The sequence below is a fragment of the Nyctibius grandis genome, chromosome 3 (genome assembly GCF_013368605.1).
Source record: "Nyctibius grandis isolate bNycGra1 chromosome 3, bNycGra1.pri, whole genome shotgun sequence".
Classification (NCBI taxonomy): domain Eukaryota; kingdom Metazoa; phylum Chordata; class Aves; order Nyctibiiformes; family Nyctibiidae; genus Nyctibius; species Nyctibius grandis.
In genome coordinates, this window is record NC_090660.1 from 46,478,276 (window position 1) to 46,503,766 (window position 25,491).

Below are 25,491 nucleotides of genomic sequence, written 5' to 3' on the forward strand. Positions count from 1 at the left end.
CAAGTGCAGTGTTTGATGGTACCAGATTATCTCCCACCATCAGCTTCCATGACAAACCAAAACCAACAAAACAAACAAGGCAAAGAAGCTTTAGAAGCTTCACAGTGAGAACAGGAGACTCTTCCCTGCCCCAACGGCCATCTACTATTAAGACTTCAGATCAAGCAATGGTGAAAACCAGATAGACAAGACATTCCTGCCTTCTGCCCCCCAAGGGAAGAAGCATCACCTGCTCCTCACCTTGTCAGGCTACAGGACTGCACCATGCTCTCAGGCAGTTCTCAGAGCAAAGCATCACCTGAAATACTTACCTAGCTTAGCCTGCTACTGCTGGTCAGGGAATTCAGAAACAGTCAGCCAAATCCAGTTTGGATTAGCACACATTTAAAAGGGTTTGGTTTTTGACATACCAGAAGTGTTGGAGTTGAATGTTTCCAAAAGGCAGCTTGAAGTTGGATATCAGTAGGTCGCTGCAGTGAGTCATGCGCTTCTCTCCCTACTTATGTCTACAAATTCCACCCAGGCCCTTGCAGCATCATCAGTTGTGTGACACTGTGATGACCTGGCTTACAGAACCAAAATGGAACATTTTCTGAGCATGTTTTCTCTCAGGAGAGCAGGATTTAGCAACACCTGCTTCAAGTCAACAAGCTGTTACAGGAGCCAGAGCCTAAGGAATAAAAATTTGGATTCCCAGGAAGTACAGTCTGTGTAGTCACATTGCTCATCTGCCTCTATATTCCTCCCAAGTTACCTGAAGTTGCTTTCCCTCCCAATTCATTATTTAATCCTTAAAGACCAAAAGCCAAACTCTAGAGCATGATTATTTATTGTCCTTTTTAGGGAATACAAAGGCAGCTTTACAAAAAGATGGCCAGTAGTCATTGCCACAGCGAATTTTGTTATAACCTAATTCACTGTAAATTGAAACCTGCAGGCAGGTATAAACTCTAAGAGACAAACTGCTCTTCCAAATCACTGTTAGCAAGATAGATGCCTCACTACAGCTTGAACACATTCCAGTATAACCCCGTAATCTGTCACTTTGACTACTTCTAGCACAGATCCAGGAATAAGAATCTTAAACTTGGCTGCAACTGATGTGGCTGCTTAAACAGTTGAGAGCAAACTTTTCCTCCTGCTTTACAGGAAAAGTAAATGAATACAGCAAACCACAACTTTGAAGTGATACAGAGGGGACAAAGATGCAGTTCAGGACTGCTGGCCAGATAAGGAATAGTCCATGTCATTTGAAGTACACATTTAAAGTAATATTTTTGGTATACAGTGTTCTTTGTCAAGTGGAACTGCATGCTTCCCTCTTCCCCACCAAAGCAGTGGAGTGTTGGTGGAAACTGAGACTGAAGTAAGACTTGGTAATTGACAACATTTCATAAGAAAATTCAGACTTCTGATCCATAAGCCAGAAGGTAAGGTGTCTGACTTAATCCTTCAGCTGGGAGACTTCATAGAGGTATGCACCAAGCATCTTCACTCCCTGGATGTAGTTGTACCTGGAAAGAAGATCACTTCCATTAGCATTGTCTTAGTTTGAGCTGTGTTTCTAGCAGTTGTGCTTTTTGCAGTAGCAGTTCTATGCACGCAACAGACACTACAGGCGTTACTGTTGCAGGCAACAGGCACCACTCCCAACCTCCCTGCATCTCCTGTGGCAAGAGAGAAATGCCACCCTTGGGGTAGGGGGTAGACAAGCTTGGAGACCAAAGTCTAAAAACTGCTTCTGGTTTCAAGTGTATAAAACCACAAGCAGTAATGACATCAAGATTCAGCTACAGATTAGTTACCCAGTCATTCTCTGCTAGGGAGAAATAGCACTTTGCCTTCCAGAGACTTGTAGAAGAACTTGCTTTTCTTTGTCCTCTTCATAATGCATGCCAATACCCACTGTACAACTCAGCCTGGCACAGGCATAAATATTCTCTTACCTATTTAGCTTCTCATTTTGAGAGTGGGCACCATCATCTGCAGCTCCAACAGGAAGCAGCATGACATTCTTGCCTGTTGCTTCTTGAAAAGTAAGGGTAACAGGAATGCTTCCTCCCTCCCTCGTCAAGTCTGGTTCAACTCCAAAAACTAGAACAAAGAGATACTCTAGTCAGTTTGGAATTGTATTTGTTTTTCCAACACAGATACTTACTGCTGCTTGAGCAATCAAGTACCAACCACTTCTGTACCATGTGCTGGCCAAATCTTGCTGTTTTAATCAGCCAGGTGGCAGAGGTTGCAGAATTGTGGCATTTGACCCCCAGATGCAGTGCTGCAGTACTGTCACTTTCAGAGTTCAGTTACACAAGTAACACTTCATCTGAAAGCCTGTTTGTACTCCAACACAGAAGTTAGATTTCCTCTAGTTGCCCTAGCATAACTGATTAAGAAGGATGCTAGGATGACTAAACTTCAAGGGCTTTAGCTAATCAAGTGATCTGAACTACTCACAGTCTCATCCTTATGCAAAAGGAACATCATAGAACCATAGAATTCTATATAGAATAGGTTTGGGTTGGAAGGGACCTTAAAGATCATCTAGTTCCAACCCCCCTGCCACGTGCAGGGACACCTTTCCTCTAGACCAGGTTGCTCAAAGCCCCATCCAGCCTGGCCTTAAACACGGCCAGGGAGGGGGCAGCCACAGCTTCTCTGGGCAACCTGTTCCAGTGTCTCACCACCCTCACAGTAAAGAATTTCTTCCTAATAGCTAATCTAAATTTACCCTCTCTCAGTTTAATCATACCAATCATACCAATGGACTTGCTCCAGTACAGTAGGAATGAGCTTGGTATCGATTTTCTTTCCTTCCTGTACTTCAGACTTGAATTTAAGGACTGCACATGACATGCTTCCTTACTTGGCGAGCCAAACTTATAAGTGCAAAACACTGCAAACACGACCTCAGTATTTCTTGAGGTGCTGGAATAAGAGCTTTTTAGTCCTCCCAATGCCAAGTAGAAAACCCACTGACCTGTCTTCATGGCCCTCCTACCAGCCATGTAGTGGGGATGGTTGAAGTCTGACACCCAGGGTTTTCCACCATGGCCTAAGTATACTCTGAATTTGTTGGGGCTCTGCAACTCTGCAAACTTTTTGCTCATGTAGTCTTCAACCTATAAGAAAGATTGAACGATCTTATCTACTGTTAGCATTTGTATGAACATGAGTAAAGACTGTATACTAAAAGCATTTTAGGGACTTGCAGATCACTACTACTGCACAGCAATACTTTTCCTATTACTATTATTTCATGTTGTTCCTATGTATCTCTGCTCTGAAGTCAGAGTATCTTTTAGGCAAGTTAACAGTATACTGTAGAACAGTTAGCCAACATGTCGAACTCTCATGCTTTTGAATATGCACTTGTGGCAATAGAACTGCCCTACCATTAAATTAGCGTTTACTCCTGAGTCCTTTCTTTGAGTTAGTTGAGAAACTGAATAGCCAGGCCACAACAGTCCAGTGTGGGACCATACAGCAATTCCCTCAATTATCTGAGTTGAGGTGCAGAATAGGGAAGATGGTAGCAAAGTAAGTAACCACAACTGCTTTAGAAAACAGAAATACTCTTCCCCCAAGCACGGAGAATAGAAGTTTAGAGACAGTAGTTGTTTTGAGACCATCAATCAAACTCAACATACGTGCTTTGTGACTTCTTCAGGAGTCATGTTTGGCACAAGTCTGATTGAGAACTTGCCAATCACTTTCCTAGGAATCACAGTCTTGGCTCCAGAGGCTGAGAAGGCTCCTTCAATTCCATGGAGAGACAAGGAAGGATATCTCCACCTATGCATAAGAATATTTCTCTGCAGAAGCAAAGGGAAAGATGCAAGGTTACACGAAGTTTGACAGGGTTCCCCAAAGTAATAATTTCTTCAATCTAGTAAAGATTTTGCAAGAAGCAGTGCTTTCTCCCATGGACAAATGCAGCTCATTCAAGACCACTCAGTTATAAACAGAAGCTGTTACTCCCATTAAGCACACATTTTGATACAACAGCTGGATTTTCTGCACCTTGAGATTCAGTAGCTCTAGTTTGGCTTTCTCCTAGTTCTATGGAACTTACAGGACATGACCAGTCTGCTTCTGACAAGGACAGAAATATGAGGTGCTCAAGCACAGTGTGTAGGGAGTGTATTGGAAGCTCTAATCCCCACTGCCTCAAGTCAGGCAGGTGCCTTCATCACTGAGTCACATGCTTCTGGAGATCACAAGTTTTCTAAAAGCCTCACCACTGTGCAGACAGGCATACAGTGTGCTCCTATTTATATCATCAGTTGTATTAAACTGCCTGAACTCTGGATTGATTAAAGTGAGCGCTATTGCCTTCCTCAGATATACTTCTGCATTTCCTCCTTGTTCCCTTGGACACAGCTGTTCAGTACATTGGATACTGTGAATTCCACATACATGTCCTATATAGCTACAGTACCTCAAACTTGAACTTCACTGCAGAGATTCAGGAGACTTGGAAATTTTGTGGGCTTTAATGTTAACAGTTTGTTTTGTTCCAGGTACAACCTGCCTCTAATCTTCTCTCGAAGAATTTAACTGTCACTGCTCAAATCTTTCCAGCACATTGTTTCTCAGGTGGAGATTACAGCCTTCCCCCCCATATCTCCCTTTAGTCCTAAGACCCATCTTGCATGCAGCTTAGTTAGAACTCCCTTGGTAAGTTAAGCTAGGATTTCAGTCTAGCTGAGACTGAACAGCTTTAGGTCAGTATCATATATGAGAAGCATCTTGCCAGCTCCTTCTTATATACACACTATATTTCATCCATTACTTTATAGGACAAGGCTAAACAAGGAAGCCTGTGTGCTCTCAGTTGATATAAATCTGAGCATGTAAAGACAAGGTTGAGGATATAAAGTTGTTACTTATACCTATTTGAGTTGAGTCTGAAGTCTCCTTCTGACAGTACTAGGACAGAAGACAGACCTGCACATGTAAACTTGTCTCTTACAACACTTGTTTCTGCTTTTTATGATAGATGTATTTGCATCTAGGGTTTAATGCTTTAAAATTAGTAAAACCTATACCTTGCAAGATTCAATGCTGTTAAAAGCATTCATTTGGAGAGCTCCCAGGATGAAGATTTGAAAAGTTCAGACATGAGTTTATTGAACATGAGCCTGTTCAAAGATTTGGGTGGCTGCCTAGTTCATGGTTACAAAACAGTCCTTGCTTGCCAGGTCTAAGAAGATGTTCAGTACGTCAATGTTAAGTTCATCACAGCTAGATCTCAAACTGTTTTCTCACCTTATGAGAAGTCATCTCTATGAGCAACTACTTTATTCCTGATACTGAACTTCTCACAGATATAAGAAATCTGATGCTTTGTGTAGATGTGGTGTCTGACCTCTCGAAAAGTGCTAGCAGTTCTTATCTAGCATTAAGAGAACAGCATTAGATAAATAAAGTTCTGTACAAGTTTGAAATGCTACATCGACTAAGGAACAAATTTAAAGTTGCCTAGGCTGCTTGCCTTAAACACAGGATAACCTAGACTAAGTTTCCAAGCACCTAACGCTTTGCAGAGGAACTGCTAGTATTAAGTATGCAGTCAACTACACAGCAGGTGAAATTAAAATGGTGATACTGCTTTGAAGATAAAGACATCAGATGAATTCTCTGCCTACTAAATTACTTGGTAACTACACAAGTATCCACAGAAGCTTGTTTGTCTTCTACTAGCATAGCTTGAACTAACACAGCTAACCAGGGTAGAGAGGAAGGAATACAGTATACCTTTGTATCATGCAATAGTTTTGTTGCTCCTACATCTTTTGCATATTCTTCCAGGTCAAAATCAATCTTCTCATACAGTGCCAGCTCCTCATCAGTAACAGGTGCCACTGCTTCATTAATGCCTGGGATGAGGATTTTCCCTTTCTTGTCTATAAGAGAACCTGTAAATAAGCACCTAATATCAGGATTCAACCAGAAGAAACAAGATGTCATTGCTGGGAACACTTTCCATAAGGAAACATAAGTCTTTGCCTTCTGAAAACTCTGTAAGTGTAATAAAACTCTGACCTCTACCTCCCACAGCCTGTATCACTAAGCATTGAAGGCACTTATGGAATCTGCAGCTATCCAAAATGCAAACTTCCTTGCAACTGCATTTAATTTTATGGCTACATATTTGGCTGGCTGTTTGAAGGTAGGATTCCCAAGGAGTTCAATATGTCATCTGTAGAAGAGTTTGCAGAAAAGAGCTGATTTAATTGACACACAAGTTTGCAGCAGGATTTTAGAGGAAGCTAAAGTAGATGGACAACTTGGCAAGACCTTCCTCATATTTCTGTGTCTAAGGCATCAGCCTGTTTTATGCATACTTGGCAAGCACCATTTCATTGGTCATTGTTTTGCTAGTGTAAGCAGCCCTTAGGAACCTCTCTCACTGCAGACACTCATGCTTTAATGGCTCTAACTCTCACTTTAGATGAATTCAGTGAAACCTGCTTTTTCTTACCCATTAGAGTAATGAGATCTGTCATGGCTTCATGTACTGAACCACCATAAACTCCAGAGTGAAGGTCTTTGTCGCTACATTCCACCTGGTTTGAAGTGAATTAAGATTCAGGTTAATTTTAGCATGAAGACACTGTCAAATGCACAGACTAGACTTTTACCCTAGCTTTTTGCTGCATGTATTTTGAGAATGCACCTGTTTTTGAAAACAGATCACTCAGTTGTAGTACATTAAAGCAGATATGTTTTTTTATTGCTCTGTGGAGTACAAGCTCTTAGTACTGACTGTCCCAACCTTGAAGACTTCAGTGGTGACATCTTCCTGTACTCTGGAAAATATCTGTATGAAGATATATATGCCATGAGAATCCTCCAGTGAAGGTGCTGGCTTATCTTGCTTCATACTTTTGAAAGCTGTCCCTCCCACCCAAGGATCTTATAGGATAATAAAAGGAAGATATTTAGACAATTACTAGAAACTGTTCTACTGAAGTAGTCAGTTTCACCTTTTCTGAAGACAAGCTATTGGCATGCAAAAGTTAGAGTTACCACTCTTCTCCAGTAGAAAAATCAGCTTAATACTGGTTTTGCAGTGTATTTCAGCACTTACCTCTATGAAGTAGTAGCAGATACCCCTCAAGCCATAGGTGATGCAAGGCTTCTTCTTGCCTAGCCAGTAGTTGTCAGAAATACAAATGTAATCCACGTCTTTGAAGAAAGTGTCTCGCTGAGCAAAAATCAGTTCATCAAGGCCTTCAGATCCCGATTCTTCCATGCCCTCTAGGCAGAACTTAACATTTACTGGAAACTCCTTTGAAAATGAAAAGCCAAGAACAGACTTAAGTGTGTGAAAACATTGGACTCCTTCAGTGATCAGTAATTTTCATGTGTCACATACAAAACAAAAATGGACATGAGTAAGTTAGTTCCATGACAGTGGAATTTGTTAATTATACACAAAGTATTACAAAGTTTGGACTGTGCTTACATTGAGGGCACTTACACCACCCTTCATTTGATGGAATTCAAACTCTTCAAAAAAGTTTTAACTAAGCTCTAGAACAACTTGTTCCCAGTCCTCTTAATTGTGGGAACACAAAGATCTACTGCCAAAGGTAAGTCACAGGACTAGGAAAACTAATATTAACCACAGAAATTGCATACCACAGTAGGAGAGTCAGAGCTACCCTGTCTATCCAGTCTACCATATTCTATGCCTAGACAGGACTTGAGAACTGCTAATTCTTCTCACAAGTAATAGCAACTAGCCTTGCAAGATAGAGCAGACATCCTGAGCTATTTCTGACTGCGTTTTTTCTTGAACAGAAACAGCAAAGCTCCCAGTTTACTGTGACTAAGTTAATCCCTTCTTAGAGCTCAGTGGTAGCGAGACATTAAGCTTTGCTAAAGGCCAAGCTAATTTGACATCTTCACATGAGAGTGACCACATTTGATTATTCCTCCTGCCTCAGATGCTTGCATATTCTATTCAATATATTCATTAATGACTTGGATGAGGGATTAGAGTGCACTGTCAGCAAGTTCGCTGATGACACAAAACTGTGAGGAGTGGCTGACGCGCCGGAAGGCTGCGCAGCCATTCAGAGAGACCTGGACAGGCTGGAGAGTTGGGCGGGGAGAAATTTAATGAAATATAACAAGGGCAAGTGTAGAGTCCTGCATCTGGGCAAGAACAACCCCATGTACCAGTACAAGTTGGGGACAGAGCTGTTGGAGAGCAGCATAGGGGAAAGGGACCTGGGGGTCCTAGTGGACAACAGGATGACCATGAGCCAGCAGTGTGCCCTTGTGGCCAAGAAGGCCAATGGCATCCTGGGGTGTATTAGAAGGGGTGTGGTCAGCAGGTCACGAGAGGTTCTCCTCCCCCTCTACTCTGCCCTGGTGAGGCTGCATCTGGAGTATTGTGTCCAGTTCTGGGCCCCTCAGTTCAAGAAGGACAGGGAACTGCTAGAGAGAGTCCAGCGCAGAGCCACGAAGATGATTAAGGGAGTGGAACATCTCCCTTATGAGGAGAGGCTGAGGGAGCTGGGTCTCTTTAGCTTGGAGAAGAGGAGACTGAGGGGTGACCTCATTAATGTTTATAAATATGTAAAGGGCAAGTGTCAAGAGGATGGAGCCAGGCTCTTCTCAGTGACATCCCTTGACAGGACAAGGGGCAATGGGTGCAAGCTGGAACACAGGAGGTTCCACTTAAATATGAGGAAAAACTTCTTTACGGTGAGGGTGACCAAACACTGGAACGGGCTGCCCAGAGAGGTTGTGGAGTCTCCTTCTCTGGAGACATTCAAAACCCGCCTGGACGCGTTCCTGTGTGATATGGTCTAGGCAATCCTGCCCCGGCAGGGGGATTGGACTAGATGATCTTTCGAGGTCCCTTCCAATCCCTAACATTCTGTGATTCTGTGATATGTATTTTCCTTCCGATACATTTCATTAAAGCAAAAATATTTAAAGTGCAATCCAAGCATCTACAACACTAACTTGTCAGCAAGTCAACTCAACCCTACCAGGACACCACGGAATTTACAGGACTATTGCATCATTCCTCTGATCAGCTGAATAAGCAGGCTTGCCTCACAAGGGTTTGTGGCTTGGGTAACATTTATTGCTAGACTCAGCTGGCATGTAAAAAAGCAGGATACATTTTGGGCACATACCTGGTTAGTTTGTTGATAAGCCTCCAAAGCATTCAGCCAGGCCAGCACTGGACCTTTGTCATCTGTTGATCCTCGCCCATACAGCTTTCCTGTAGAAACAAGATACAAATTAACCACTGTGGAGAAAAATTAGGATGAAGCTTCAGTCATCTCTTGCCTGCAGGAGAAAACATCCTTTTGGATAAGCTTTTTACCCCTGCTTATATTAACTTTCATTTCCAATTCTTCTGAAGTAGCAGTTCTACATCCCACTTCATACACCCATGCAAATGGGATAGGTACAGGACTGCAATAGTTCTCCCACTTACAGAGCTACTCCACCTCTTCCCCCAGCTGTTCCCTGGACAGGAGTTGTACATAAGCCCGGAAAAGATGTAACTCTGCCTTGGGCTAAGTTGTTCCTATATCCTTACACAGTAATATCACTTTCTACAAACACAGCAGTAAGGTATAGAAACAAGCTACCTCCTTTTAATAGAAACCTATCCAGTATTAGCTTCAATTCAATAATTCTTTGTTTGAAGAGTAAGACTTCAGTAGCTACTGATCAATCACTTTTCTGGATTCTCCAGATAAATGTGAATCTCCCCAGAAAGGGCTTTAGTCAAAGAGAAGTTTTACAGGCTACAGGGAAGGCCCAGGAAATGTAGCACATCGGATCACAGTAGGGGCAGATACTGCTGCAACTCAGAGCTGTGGCTACAACCCCTAAGCTCTAGGAGTAACCATGGAACTGACAGAACAGGTCAGACAGCTTGCAGGGTAAGGAGCCATTGGTAAATATGCCTCCTACACTGCCAGGCTGCACAGAGACAAGCCATAGCCTGAGGCAAGTCTAGCTCTTGATATCACATGAGATAATCCAACTTTGTAACTTGGACTCTGCTGCCTATGACCAAGCACCCAGGGAGAAATACTAGTGACCACAGAAACTTTTTTCTTGGCAATGATTAACGCTTATGCAACAAGAATGGTTAATATCCTTCTATTCACATGACCTTTGACACTCAACACAGCAAATGAAACAAGGAAGAAGCTGTTGGTAGCACCAGCTTTAAATAGAAAGGAAAGTTTTAGTCTCCGCTTGGCTACTGGCAATGTGTTGTTTCAACAGGAGCTACTGCACCATTTCTTCATCCCCGTTTATGAGAGGGACACTTGTCTGGGCACTAGCTCTGTAAGACACAGCTTCTGCAGTACTCATTGTAGCATAGTATGCTAACACAAGGCAACCCAGGAGGCTGCTGCACCATTCCTGTCTCCAGGCATAATGAAGCTGCATTGAGTGTTTGTCCCCTGTAGTTCAAAATCCCTGCAGTCTGACATGACTTTACAGGTGGCAAGTTGTGAACAGCACAAGAAACTAGTTCTAGAAAGCTTTCTGGCAACAAATTGTTACCATGGAAGGCAACAGTTAAGATTTTGCTGTAGCTTCAAGGAAGACAGTATGCAAGTACAGTCTAGACTATCAGAACAGGAAACAAGCTCTGAGAGGAGCTGAGATTTTGCAGCTCTACTTGTTTACCATTTCCTCCCCTGCATCTTTTGTCTCAACAGTATTAAACATCCATGTCTCTTCTTACTCTCCTTCCCCCTTTCAATCAAGGGTACAACTTTAGAACAGTTGAGAAATACCACACTTGTCAAAGAAATGCTCATCAGTTTGTGAAGCCTACCACTCTTACCTTCTCTTTCTACCAGTGTGAAAGGCTCACTATCCCAGCCATCCTCTAGTGCTGCTGGCTGAACATCCAGGTGACCATATACACACACAGTCTTTTTGTGTGGATCTGAGCCAAGTGTTCCCAGAACAATTGGCGGTAGAGAGATCTCTGATCCATCAGGCAGCTAGAAAGAGAAGGCAAGAAGTTTTATGCAAACATGGATGTCAGAGTGGCACATTTTTATCAGATGAATGAATTACTTTAACATTATGGAGGTCATGAGATTAGGGGCATAGATAGCTAAACAAAACTAAGCTACTTAAACTGATTGCCAGAAGCAGTGTGCCAATGAAGGCATGACAGCACCATGCCAGTAAAAGTTGCCTAACAAGTCCCAGTAATAGTCAAAATGTTCCAAGCCACTCAAAACTGTTAGCTTTACACTAACAATCCTACCTTAGATTTTAGCAGAGCAAGCTGTCTGCATGCCAAACTACCATATCTAATGCTGACCTAAGTGTAAGTGATAAACTCCATTCAATATTGCATTCTGCATTGCTTGTCACTGCACTTTCATCCTGTCCACTGTATAGCTCTCTAGACAAAAATTTCCTGATAGTGGTATCACCAAGTGTAACATGTGCCTACACCCACATAAGGTCAGCATAACAGCTTTATCTCTCTATACCAGCCTACGCTGTTAAGCAAAGGGCAGGGTGGTGCTGATGAACTTAGTTCAAGAGTTGAGCTTGGCTTAGTCCTTTGGAATACCCCATAGGCAATTACCACATGCTATTCTCTGTCAGCATGTATTTCCCTTCTGGTGAGCTGAGGAGAAGAAACTGGACTCCACACAATCCAACGTGAATCAAAGTGAAGACGCTTTATTAAGCATAGTCTGTCCCTTTTATGCATTTGTACTTTCCCTGGCTGCAAGCATGTGCATTGCTATTGGTTAATATTACTGTCCACACTTCAAGCATACTCTTTGATGTGTTGATTGGTTACTGCTCTGCCACTGGTCCTTTTTTGTTTGGCTCCATCAGTTCCTGTTTCTTCTCCTCCGTGTCCGGCTCCCATCGGCTACTCCCTCAATTATTGTTTGCTCAGCTGCTGTTTTTCCTCATTTCTTCTCTCCAAGGTCAGCTTATTGACACTAACTACATGAATCTTGTCACACAGCTAGGCCCTCACTCCATACTCTCATACATCTGGCTCATTACATGACCATTCTCCTCCAGAAACCCCTCTACAGTGAGCTAACACATACTCCTATACACTGTCCAGCAGATCAAGATCAGCTTTGACTTTTTGCTCATACAGGCTCCAAGCTCCAATTTTTTATCAACAGGTTACATGGTCCTTGACCAGCTGCAGCTCTAAGTGATTAAAGCATTATTGCAAGAATTTACACTTACAGTAATCAGTACAGTAATCAGTACACAGTACAAACTGCTGTGCAGCAGTAAACTAAGTTAGATTAGACAAGTTCACCAGTTGCTTTACATTGTCCTTCACTGATATAGCAGCAATGTACATAATACACTGACTAGTTTTGTCTATACTTAAAAGTAAATACTAAAGATAACTTTAATCCAGCTGCAAGAGTTTTCTAAAAAGAAATGTTACTTGTAATAAACTCTGTAAAATCAGTTCATGCCCCCAAAAAGTTACACTGATGAATGGAACAAGTTTGTCTCTGAATTAATTGAAACACTTTTGATGAGATTTTAAGCTGTAGGTGGTAGCAGAGCTAGAATTACCCTACAGATTCTCTCCCAAGAGGGCACATGAAGTCAGCTGCTTCCCTGCTGGGACCTGTAGTGCTACAAACAAGTGTATTCCAGTTGCCAAAAGCAAGAACTGTTCAGAGGGTCCTGATACACATAGATTTCACCCAGCAGTCATTAGCACCAATTACAATGATAATCTTCTAAAACTAGCAAACACTCCAATACAACAGGATTTTGAATGCCACTATCCAAATGCTAGTCTAACAATGTTGGTATGGGTCTTAGTCTGTAACATGTAGTAACTAGGCACTTCAAAGGAGGAGCATATCAAGTAGATGGTTCCCTAGGATGAGATTATAATTATCATTCTGATAAGCACATACATTTCTCAAGTGACAAAAAGCAGTCCAGATAGCTAAAAATAAAGAGGGGACTCATCCTGTTACAGATGCTTCTGTATCTGGCAAGGGAGCAGTGCAATCTTGTGACAAATCTTACACATGTGGAAGAGCCTAAAAGTCTTTGAAAGACTTACGGAAACTTCAGTCACTATCTTTACAGCCTATGGGTCTAAGGTCCAACACCAGCCTGCTGTTAAAAGTGTCTAACATTATTTGCAGGTGCTCTGTTCATGTTCAGTTAGAAAAGTATTTAAAATACATTTAATACACAGTCCAAAATGTAATTAAGGTTTACTATAAACAAAGGTTTTAACAGGAAGCTCAGACTGTGTGGCAGGAAAGACATCCCACAGCCCAACAGGCTACTGCCTTTCTAGGCCACTACCCACAAGACCCTTGTGTGGTGATCCTGACCAGAAGACCATCAGACACCAAAGAATTAGTGATTCACATAGTCAGCCTGAGTACGCCCAAGCCTGTGCTGTGCTATGCTGCACACACAGCTTCACCTTCCTGCCTGTATTGTGCATAGCCTGCACATTTGCATATCCTGGGCTGCAGGATAAACTTAGACAGTTGACTGTAGCTTGCAGGCAGTTCCCACTTGATACTGGTGATAACACCACCTTTGTCTTTAGAAGTGCAGCAAGTAGTTCTCATGTGAATATCTCTTTTGTTTGGCAGTGGAATCAAACAGCTTGAATAAATAAAATGGGATAACATTTCCATGAATGGGATCTGCACAGCATGCTGCACACCGATTGGATGTCTGCTAGATTCTGCACAGCTTGGGGTTCCCAGCATCTGAAGGGACATAATCTTATCTATTCTTTATAGTGGTAGCTCTAATAAACAGCATTTTAAATGATACTTTATGGAGTCTTAAGTGTCTTTCTTACCAGGATCATAAGAAGCCAGCCTGGTGCAAAATACCTTGTCTTCTAAAGAGACTTTTTCTACTAAGCTGACATGGAGATGCTCACATACCTTTTGTTTCCCAATATCCATAAGTTGGGTTGCGCCTCCTAGTCGTTCAATATCCTTTGCAGCAACCTCCATCATGCGTCTGATTTCAGCCCTCTTCTCTGGCCATGCTGACACACTCTGGATTGCCACCCATTGAGCCAGCCTCTACAGCAAGACAGAAAAGTTAAAGGTTTCACTACACATGAATTATGGCATGGGAGGCACAACACAAATAACAACACCTTGAAATTCAGCTAATACTGTTTTAGTCAAGCTTAAACTTGATGCAAATCAGCTCTGCCATCTGCTCAAAGGAGTATTCTAACCATTGACATAACACTCAAAAGCTCTCTAAAACCTCACTTTCCTACAGCTGCCCCTGCAATGCAACACAAAATCTACAGATACACAAGGTAGGCTTAAAAATATGACAGCTTGTGCACATTGTGCCTTTCTGATTGCCATTCTTTAAGAATCCAGAACCAGCTAATGTCCTTCAGGCTTCTCAGAAAGGCTGCCTTAGCTTCTTTCCCCTCAGCGTGAGATCACTGAGAGCAACCATCAGAAGTCAAGCTGAACACTTGGCATAGTTCTTGTCTGGGAGTTTGCAGTGCTATACGACTGATTCCTTCACAGGCAAAAGGGATTGCAATACAAAGTGCAATTAAATAGCAGGTTAAATGGCAAAGTACAGAAGGTAACCTCTCCCTCTGTCCCCCAACATGAACAGTTTCATAAGAGAAAGCTTTATTCCAGCCTTGTGTATATCTTTCCTCTCCCATCTCAAAAGGGGAGAGACAGTATAAACCTAGTTTGGCATTCAGGAGCTAGTGTCAAACTTCTACCTCTAAATATATCACTGTTTGCACTATACAATAATAGAGCATTTTCTAATAAATCCACCATGGAGATTTACGTCTTTGAACAGAACTAGGTCTAAACTTAAGAAACAAATTTTTCCGGCTTGACTCAAACCAGTCACACCTGCTGCCTGCTCCCCCTCTCCCCAATTACTTGGCATTACTCCATTATTGGGCAAATTATATAGGTGTACCAATAAGCTTGAAGCTGACCACCTAACAACTTTTAATATCCCATAGCTATCTGTGCTGCAGGACAAAACTTTGAAAGAAAACTTACCTGAATATAGAGGTCCTGGTGTTCATCAATGTATTTAAAGAGTGTTTCAAGAGCAGGCATTTTCTGACCAGAATGGTGTTGCTGAAGATTGTGACAAAAATAATTTAGCCTTCACAGGTTTCAGAAGCAACAGTCAGTAATCAAGCAGCCACAGAAGACTTTCATCTTTCCACTGCTAATGAGAAGCTATATGAATAAAAACCTTGAGGCCACTCCCTCTCACAAAATCACACAGTGAAGTGGATAAAGCATATTTAATCTCAACATCCCTGTTTCTGCCTCTCCCCATAAAATAACTTTGGAAGTTAAACTGAGCAAGCTTGTCTATAGGGATACATCAATCAAGTCACGTACTTCACTTTAGTGCAGATTTACAGGCAAAATGTTACTGAAGTGAAATCTACTCTTTGAAGTTGCATTTTATTATAAGAGTTCAACTAATAGTGTGCCATAGGCTTGAATGCTAGTAACTAGGTCCAAGAAAGCACCACACTTTTACTTTGTGCCCTACAAATGAGGTTAAAAGCAGGCAGCTTAAGAACTATGTTTTCTTCAGTCCTGACCTGCCACTCAGCCTTCCCAAATAAGGTCAGTGAAGCCACAGGAACAGAAACCAGCCCCAGCAGGCCATGAGCAAGTGGTCAGTGACTACTTCAGTGCTACTACTTCCTTGTTTTGTTTTAGTTTTAACTGAAGCTCATGTGATAAAATCCAAGACCTCTCCCCTCCTCAGTTTTGTCTTCCTCACGAGTTCAAAATTCATATTTAAAAGACATATTGTTCACTCAACCAACAAAACCAACAAGCTTAAACTTAGTTCTCAAGTTAGAACTAAAGACACAGCATCTCCTCTAAGCCAGGAAAACAATGAGCTTTATGAACACGCCTCTGAAATCCAAGCGCCTGGACCACAAGAAAAACTCCAATGTCCGTGTACTACACTGAACAAGCATGTTCAGCAGCACCAACTGCTGTGATTCAGTATTTTCCTCAGTCAGCTTTATGCCAGATCCTTTAAGCCTTTCTTCCACTGCTACACGGAACTCAAGACAAGTATGGCAGTTGCTAAAACATTTGACTGCTTCTCTTAGGATTTCTTGAACAGCTGACTACTCTACATAGCTGAAATGAATACTTTCAAGCTGCAGGTTGTCCCACACAACATACTGCAATATAAGCACATCCTACCACCCCAAATCTACAAAAAATTTACAGAATTCATTTTCTTTCAAGCAGGGTTGTACTTACACAGATCGCTGATGTTTGACATACAAAAATCCTTTCACTCAGGATGACTTCTATTTAATTTACAGCATCCATCAAGTTTGAATTTGGATAATGAGTTTTAAGCACCAATTAGAACAACCCCAAACCACCAGACAGCTCAAGCATTCTCTTCAATTGCCATGAATGGTGAAAACTGAATGCCTTCAAAAGGACTATATAGACATAACCAAGTTAAAGCAATGCTTCTCACTGAAGCCTGGTTTCCCTAAACGGAGCCACCATCCTGACATGCAGTTGGGAGCTCAGGCATGATTCATCTGGAGCTCTTCAGAGAAACCAGCACACAGGCATCACCCTGTGCATCTGACACTCCCCTTCACTCAACCAGTTCCTATAGCAACATCATGGCTTTAACTTCACAGCACAGACACATATTACATGGAGGCTGATATTCTGTCCAACACAAACAAGATCTGGACTACTTGCTAAGTCAGGGACCACTTGAAGCATCATCTCAAACAGTTAAATATTCTTAAAAATTAGAGGGGCATTGAATCACTCAAGTCTCATTGTAGAGCTGCAAAAAAAAAAAAAAACAAACATCTGCCCCAGACAGCTTCAAACTTGGAAAAACAAACATAGCTTACTGCACAGCACAAGGCTGGATATTACTTCCCCTCCCCTCTCAAAAACCAGGGTTAGAATTTCCTGCAGTTCCTTCAGACTAGAGAACTGAATCCTTCCTACCTGTGTGGAAGAGGCTCCACAGTTCTACCTCTTCACAGCACTGTAACAGTTGCATTATGAAATAAGTCAAGAGACCATCAGTGCAGTATGACAACTTTGCCCTCCTTAACCCCAGGCAAGATGAGTACCCCAGGTGAGAGCATTTAATCAGGTTAGGGGAGGTCTGTAGCCATCACGGAGCACTCACCGCCCTCCAGCAGCACACAACCCCACGTCCACATTACAGGCCCTGCTCTTTGGGCTGAGGCTGACTTAAAAGGTCAAATTTGGGACTTTACAATGGTTTGTAGCAAAAAGGAAAGTTCACCGTAGCCCCCAGCTCAGTGACCGCGGAAGGGAAAGCCCCAGGGCGGGCGGGCCGCACGTCGCAGGTTTCCTAAGGGCGGGGGGGCTCACGGGGAGAGAGGACAAGCGTGGGGAAGGGGCTTCCCCCTCAGGAGCAGCCACGGCGCTGCCGCGCCCCGGGAGAGCCGGCCGAGCCGAAACATGAGGCCGGGCAGTCGCTTCCTACCGCGGGACACCGGGCAAGGCCCGGCGGGGACGCCGAGCAGCCAGCACCCGCCTCCCCGCAAGGCCGCGGCGCTGAAGCAGCCGCCGGCGGGGCCGCAGAAAGGCCAGTCGCGGCCCTGCGCTCCGGGCCACAGAGCCACAACGCGAATGGGACGGGACGCGGCGCGGCGCGGCCCGGCCCGGCCCCTCCCACACCGCCACTCACTCAGGCCGCGCCGTCCCTGCTCCCTGTCTCAAGCACCAGCTGCCGCCGCGGCGCTTTAAATACCCCCGCGCTGGCCCCGCCCCACACCTCACGCCGCGGTGGCCAATCCGCGGGCAAGGAGAGGGCGGGCGCAGCGACCTCGCACGGCCCCGGGGCGGGGCTTGCTGCCAGAGGGGCGGGGCCGAGGCGGTGGCTTCCTGCCGCCGGCGGGGGGGGCACTCTCCGGTGCCCCCAGCGGCCGCGCCCAGCTACGGCGCCCCGGGGCACCGTCGGGGGCGGGGGTTCAGCGGGGCTCTGTCCTGCGTGGGGCATCGCCTCGGGGCTGCCGAGTGCTGATGAGCTTCCCACTCCCCAGTGAAACGTGATGAGCAAGGGCATAGATAATACAAGAGAAATATGAGAAATAATATAATATGGGTGAATACAATTAATATGGGTGAAATTTGGGAGATCTTGGCCAGAGCCTGTCTGGACAAATGAATTTATTCCAACCAAAGATGGGAGTGTCCTTACAACCTTCCTACATTTGGGGTTTACCTTACATAGATTTAGGTGTGGTTTAGATAGGTTAGATAAGGAAAGTGTAATATGGACAGTAAGATGTGGAAGTGAAGTAAGATCACCCAGGGAAGAGTTTTCTCAGCTCCTAGCAACAGCCTAAAGTCATTCCACATGCAGAAAGAGAAAAGTTCAGCTCTTACCCTGTCTCTCTGTTTAGCCCGCACCCAGGGCTAAACAATAACCACTTGTTCTATCACCCAAGACCACTCCCCAACCAAGAAAGGGGATTGGGAAAAGGAGGGAGACTCGTGGGCTGGAATCAAAACAGATTTAATAAAATAAGAAAACCAATATCAATACTAATACAAAATACACAAAGTTATACTTAGCCCATAGAGTGGTGGTGGTGGAACACTCCAGGGATAGCAACCAGTGAGGGGAAAGAGAGTCAAGAAGACCAGGGAAAAGAGCCCCAGCCATATCTAGCAAACTTTCCAATTTATAGTGAACCTGACATTTATGTTATAGAACACACCTGCCCTGGCTTTCACTTCTCATAGCTTTAGCACCTGGCTGCTAATGGCCTTGATCACCATACCATGGCTGGCCACAAATTAAACCAAAATGGAACAGAAAATTAATTCTATTATTTCATTCCAGCAAAACCAGGACACCAGTGCCTGACCTAAATGAAGCGAGGCCTTATAAGATGGGAACTGCTGAAGCTGCTTCTGTTCATGAGTAATTGAATAGCTCTGATATGTATAGCTGTTAACCGTGTATGGATATAATAATTTGGTAATTCATATTGTTTTATAGACATTCTTAAAAGAAGTGTAAAAATTGTGGTTGACCCCAGGCTGTGGTAAAAGTATTTGTTACCTGAATTACTGAGGGAGGTTCACTGCTCAGTCACTCCTGTTGGGCAGTGTGGTCCTTGGTGCCACAAATATTAGGAAATGTGCTGATAAAATTTGCTGAGGGCATAAGGCCAGGAGATGGAGTAAGGACAGAGAAGGAAAATGGAACAATATGATGAACCTGAAGAAATAAAACCAGGATGAAGTTTGGTAACAGGGAGCTCATGAGCTGGAAGTGAGTGAGAAGGAGCAGGGCATACTAGCCAGTCGTGGGAGGTCCGTGAGCTACCAGGAGCTGCCATGGGAGAGAACTATGTAATTTTGGAACTTGACGGGTTGTGCCTGGGGGCTGAGGTAAGTGCTAGGACCTTGCACAAGGCTGTGGCGAGTCTTGTCTTACATGGGCTGCTGGGCGCAGCTCCAGCCACCCATGGACAATGAGCTGAAACCACAACAGCAGGTCTCTGGAGGGCTGCTCGGATGGTCAGAGAAACAGCGAGTCTCTGAGCGTACAACTTTGGCTTAAGTAACCTACAGAAAATACTGAGGAACAATGTGCTTGCAAGCACTCTTTATGCTGCCATTAATGCACAAGGGGGAGGAAAATAGTTATTGATAGTGGCTGTAAGGTCCTGAGGGCACTCCCTCCCCTGCAAGTTTGGCTGCCTGGGCTAGGGGCAGCCAGGGACAGAGCAGCCAGGGCTGCCCCATCCCACTGGTGATGGTGGGGAGAGGCTACCAGGTGGCCCACAGGGTGACTGCGGTCAGTGCTGCCCCTGGCCTGTGGGAGCTGCTTTTGGCTGGGCTGCCAGCACTTGGCCCCACCTGAGCTACAGCTCCCACCCCATCACAGCCCTGCCTGGCCTGGCCACGGGTCATGTTGAGCTGGGGATTCACAGGCTGAGACCTGGCCCAGCCTTGTCCCAGTCGCCAGGGAGGTGCCTGGGGCTGGGGCTGCCCTGGTGCCCCTCAACTGCCTGGCTCCTGGCTGGGGGTTGGGACAAGCCCTGGCTACCGGGCCCTGCCCTGATGGACACCCATGGGGAGCCCCCACTGCCCTCCCTGTCCCCAGGAGCCCCTGGCAGCAGGATACCTGGCACTGCTCTGTGTTGGTAGAAGAGCAGATGGCCACATCAACTGCACATGGACAAATGTAGCTTAGAAACAGGAATAAAGTTTCTATCCACACTCACATTAGGGAAAACCTTGTGCAGGAGCAATAGGAAAGAAAAAGATTAAAAAAAAGAATAAGAAAATGCTTCTAAAAAGCATTTTGTTGCATTTATGAAAGGCATTATGTGACATGACATGGGATGATTCCTGGTGACCTCTTTCCATTCCCATGTTCATATATGGAAGTAATTTTTGGTACTTTTTTCCCACATCCAAAACAAACCCCACAAACCAAAAACATGAATCAAGGACACAAGCTGGGGAAAAAAAAAAAGCATTAGGAAAGCATACAGTGAAAACATTGTGTACTGTATTATCAGAGTTTTCTGCAAGCCTGTATTGATCTAAAATCCACAAAGGATTATGTGAAGAACAAACACAGAAACCACACAGTGGCTTACCCAAGTGTAAACAACAAAAACTTTTTTTGAAGGATAATAGGCCCAGTTATCAGCTTTGAGGGCCTTGTAAATTGTCTTTATGTTTTGTTTTACAAGGCTAGTAATTTGGAGGTGAAAAAAACATGTGCATACATAAAAACCCTTTGGGAACAGAGGAGAAAGGAAGGGTAGGAAAAGACAGATTTATCAGGAATGTTTAGGGACAGAGGGAGACAAAGCAAGTTACTTTATAAAGAAAATATAAAGATGCTGGGCTTTGTCTGGTCCAGGCGAAGCTATCTAAACATCTAAGCTGCTCTATTTCTTTTTTTTAATACGTTCTCTTTGAAATAGTTTTGTTCTAAAGAAATCATTCATAGATACCTGTGCCATTGCTTTTGAATCCCGGGGATATAGCATGTATGAGATAGATGAAGAAACAGCAGCTGAGTAGGTGAGCGGCCTGAAACCGAAGCGCTGGTCTGAGGAGAGGACAACTGTGTGAACCAGCTTTGCGGAACAGCAGTGGACTGAGAGCCGTGGGCTGTGGGAGGCCAACAGAGATACCATTGCTTTAATAGCTGTGGCCGTCCTCACTGAAAAATTCCATGAGAAAAATTTCCTGAGAAACCATGAAATGGGACAGAAAGCTTCTATAGAAGCTACAGTAAATGTACAAAATCTCACTCTAATTTCTTCTGAAATGGATTTCAAATAGCAGTCGTGTCCCTATGTGCAGGTGTATGGCATCTAAAATTCTCACATTGCTCAATTCCTTTGTCCTTTTTCCTGTGTAAGATAAATGCACAACAGTTACTTTACTGCACTTTTGAGGGAAAAAAATGAAAAAAACATGAAAAACTGTAAATTAGTTCTCTTCAGCCTCTAATTTATCTTGCTGTTTCCTGCTCTGTCTTCCCTTTTCCTCTTTATTTTGTATGGTTCTGCTTAGGTGGGTCACAATCTTCTAAACATCAGGCACTCACACTACCTTAGGTGGACTGATAGATGGAAAGGAAAGATTATATATACAGACTTGCAGAACAGTGCAGCTTTGTTGGATTTATGTGCTTTGCTGCACACAATGGTTTTTGGACTGTTGACAGTAAATGTGAAGCTCTAGCATAGGCAGGTTGCAACTGATATTTAAGGAATTCCTCACTGATTGCTTTAATCCCTTCTAAACTTCAGTGTGTCCTTTTTATATCACATCCATGTACATGCATCTATATGGACATTTTGACTCCATTAACATTGCTTACCTTAAATTCACTAATCTAGATAATGACTTGAAAGCTTCAAAACAGCCTTTTTTGCAGGTTCTTCCCTCCTTTTGTATTTTCAAATGCAGAAGGCGGCAGAGTGTGGTAACTTTTCTGGAGTGCTCATGTGAGTGTGTATGGGTCAAGGTGGCATGTCCAGGGGATTCCGAGGTTTTGGTTCTCTGTTTTCCCTAGGTTCTTCACAAGATATGTGGGTGTTTCATACAACCAACCTGCATCATAGACCTCATGAAATCAACTTGAGGTCCCAGAGCACATTTATGAGGTAAAGGAGCTTTGTAAAGTACATGTTAACCCTCTTGTCTCAGGCCCATGATCTTGGGAATACCTCATTACCGCTGTGTTAAAAAACATATTTCTCTTCCACTCTTCTGGAGTCCAAAAGCCATTAAGATATCACCAGACTCTGTTACTGAATGCGCATAACTAACTTGATGTATCTGTAAGATTTCTATAAGATTTATGTACGTCAACACCTTATATGAACCCTTGTTGGGTTTTGTATCCTCTCTACAGAGGTGCATATTAACATACAGACTCCATGGAATGAAGTCCATAGCCCTCTGAGACACATCAGGTTTTCTACCAAATTAATTTCTGCCCTCCTCCTGATACAAGAGAGAGACTAGAGATATTGGCAAACTGGAGCAAATTAGATATGGACAAACTAGATTGATTGGTGGCAGCAGGCCACCAAGATGGTTAAATGGGCTGGAGAACATGATGTATGGAAATGGCTAAGAGAGATGAGTTTATTCAGCCTGAAGATGGGAAGGCCAAATGATATCCAATGGCTGTCTCCTATTAACTAAAGGAAGAGTATGGAGACAGATCACCCTCAGAGGCACACAGAGAAATGACAAGAAGCAAAGGTCACAGGTTGCAGCAAGACAAATATTGAGTAGATATAAGGTGGAAGTGGCTGAGCACTAGAACAAGTGTTCCACCCATATTTGACAGGGAGCAGCCGGGGCTGGCTGAGGTGACCCAAGAAGGGTGACCCAGCACAGCGGCACAATACCACATCATCCCATGTGTCAGGCAGATCCAAGGGCTGGTGACAGGGTCCATCAACAGCCCCAGATATGGCAAGCAATAAGCCAGGTCCAGGGTCCAGACAGAGAGGAGCAAAAGGAGATGGAGCCAGATACCGGTCTGGAGGCAAATGTGCAACATTGGTCCAAGCCCACGCAGGGGACAGGGACAGGGACAGGACTGGAAACAAACATCAGTGCCCTGAAGCACTGCCAGCCCTGCCCATCCCTGCTCACCCCAAGGCTCCTCCCCCCTGCCTATGGCCAGGACCCCATCTCAGACACCCAGAGCCATCAGCGGCTGCCCCAGCAGGGCTGGTCTCCAGCTCCCCAGGGCCCTGCCCTGTCCAGCCATGGGTCCCCCAAGCCCAGCCCACCCCTGGGCCCACGTGCTGACCTAGCCTCAGCCCATCCAGAGGGGTGGTGGGACAGGCCCTGGCTGGGGAGGACATGCCCTGACAGACCACCTGGGAGTCCCCACTGCTCCTGGCCCCCAGATCCACATGGAGTCCCTGGCCCACCCAGTGCCCTGACGGTGGGGTCTCCAAGAGACAACCTCTATGCAAACATAGGTCTAAGGTCTATCCAGGAGGCAGGGCCAGAGCTTTGGGCAGGGTGAAGGACTGGGTGATCTCCAAAAATCCCTTCCAACCAAAACTAATCTGTTATTCCAAGAATCTACAGTCTGACCAGACTTAGAAGAGTTATCAGTCAACATTTATTTTGTTTTTTAGCTTGTTTGCACTGATACTTGAAGGAAAACTTGGGGTAAAGGGAGAATCCCAAGTGAAATCATGAGACTAAATTAAAATGTTTTGAGATTTAAAGGTAATTCATTTGAAATGTTTAAAGAGCTGTTGCAGCAAGCAAAAGGGATCATTTCTCCATAGTGAACAGAACAAGAAGAACGGGTTTAAATCACACCAAAAAGAGTTGAAACTGGGAATCCAGAAGCATTTTCTAACAGTAAAGATTACGAAGCATTGTATACTGGGTCTGGCTGGGATGGAATTAATGTTCTTCATAGCAGTCCGTACAGTGCTGTGTTTTAGACAGGTGACCAGTGTTGATAATACACCAGTGTTTTAGCTATTGCTGACCAGTGCTTGCACAGTGTCAAGGCTTTCCCTGTTTCTCACTCTGCCACCCCCAGTACGCTGGGGGTGGGCAAGAGGCTGGGAGGGGACACAGCCAGGACAGCTGACCCCAGCTGTTCAAAGGGATAACCCATACCACCATGCTTAGCAATAGAACTGGGGCAGAGTTTTTCCAAAGTAGCTGTTGCTCTGAGACTGGCTGGACATCAATCTGCTGGTGGAAGGCAGTGAGTGATTGCCTTTGCATCACTTGTTTGGGTTTTTATTTTTTTTCCCCTTCACTTATTAAACTGTCTTTATCTTGACCCACAAGGGTTTTTTTCTTATTTTGGACTTCTGATTTTCTCCCCCATCTTGCTGGAGTGACTGGGTGGAGGCTTAGATGCTAGTCGGGGTCAACCCACCACACAAAGAAATAGATTGCCTGGGGAAATTGTGGAATTTCTAATGTTAGAAGTATTGTAAAAGTCTTTAGCACAAATTAGACAAGAAACCATCAGCATAAGATAGATTTAATTAAGCCTATCTTGGGTGTGGGAATGGGTTAAATGAGCTCTTGAGGTCCCTTTGCGTCATATTTTTCTGTATTTCAGTCTCTGTCTATATGTCATCTGAAATCAGTGACACAGGATCATTTCACCTTTTCTAACTCTTTTGCAGCCATTAGCACTAGAAGCTGTCTGAGACCTGGAGGAGGAGATGTGAAACACAGTTCTAGCATTTAGGAGCTTCAAGAAAAATTCCTCATGTTACCAGACTTTGGATGAAACTCTTCCCAGGAGTTTACAGGATGGTAATTTTCCTTTTCCAGATTTTTCCTCTCTCAATTTTAATGGTGGGTTTGTTCCAGAAGAACATTCTTTGCATTAAGGCTTTGCTATTCTTCCCCGTTATTTTAGACAGATTCTCCACTCATGATGGCCACAGTTCTGAAATAAGGCATGTGGAAACAGTTTACTTTTCCATGCAGAACCTTGTTGTGGGATGGAGGCCTGTATAACTAAGCTTGGTTCTTGCTCTGCTAGCTGTTTGTCAGTAAAAAGATGACTATGCTTTCTGGGTGACTTTACTTCTCTCTCTACCTTCTGATCACAGCATCTATTTTTGGCAAAGTATGAAATCTTCCCTGGGAACAGAACAGGCTACTATTTGTGTTGGACCCAGCAGAAGGAGATAAAATTTATGGGCCAAATCCAATGATGGAATTACACCCGCTTCTGCCAGGTTTGACTCTGTTGACTGAAGGTGAACAGAGCTGCTTATGTCTGGAAATTGGCTAGCTGTTGACATTCCAGCAATGTGAGCCTCACCTATTACTTCTGGCTTTTCAAAACCAAGTAGTAGGAAGAATGTGGCCTCAGAGGACAAATTAATTCAGAGGAATAGCACTAAACTAAACCAATTCA

General features: G+C 44.0%; 1 protein-coding gene across 3 annotated transcripts; it reads right to left on the minus strand.

Annotated features, from left to right (window-relative positions):
- Positions 1-811: 811 nt before the first annotated feature.
- CNDP2 (carnosine dipeptidase 2) lies at positions 812-17,795 on the minus strand. Of its 3 annotated transcripts, none has more exons than XM_068396131.1 (12): positions 17,758-17,795; positions 15,069-15,149; positions 13,950-14,093; positions 10,850-11,012; positions 9,165-9,253; positions 7,097-7,297; positions 6,488-6,572; positions 5,761-5,921; positions 3,651-3,815; positions 2,981-3,122; positions 1,947-2,094; positions 812-1,514 (listed from the first exon to the last, which is right to left on the minus strand). In XM_068396131.1, exons 2-12 carry the CDS (start codon positions 15,126-15,128, stop codon positions 1,445-1,447), a joined length of 1,428 nt encoding a protein of 475 aa, XP_068252232.1. In that variant the 5' UTR covers positions 15,129-15,149; positions 17,758-17,795; the 3' UTR covers positions 812-1,444. The 3 variants fall into 3 exon arrangements, with proteins under 3 accessions (XP_068252232.1, XP_068252233.1, XP_068252234.1); XM_068396132.1 differs by lacking the exon at positions 17,758-17,795 and adding an exon at positions 17,230-17,549; XM_068396133.1 differs by lacking the exon at positions 17,758-17,795 and adding an exon at positions 17,043-17,059.
- Between the last annotated feature and the right edge of the window lie 7,696 nt (positions 17,796-25,491).

Excerpts from the sequence above, each read along its gene's own strand:
- CNDP2 (XM_068396131.1), bottom strand. The coding sequence starts at position 15,128 with ATGCCTGCTCTTGAAACACTCTTTAAATACATTGATGAACACCAGGAC. Across the intron at positions 7,298-9,164 it reads CTTATCAACAAACTAACCAG|GAGTTTCCAGTAAATGTTAA; the intron begins GTATGTGCCCAA and ends TCATTTTCAAAG. Across the intron at positions 3,816-5,760 it reads AACTATTGCATGATACAAAG|AGAAATATTCTTATGCATAG; the intron begins GTATACTGTATT and ends TTGCTTCTGCAG.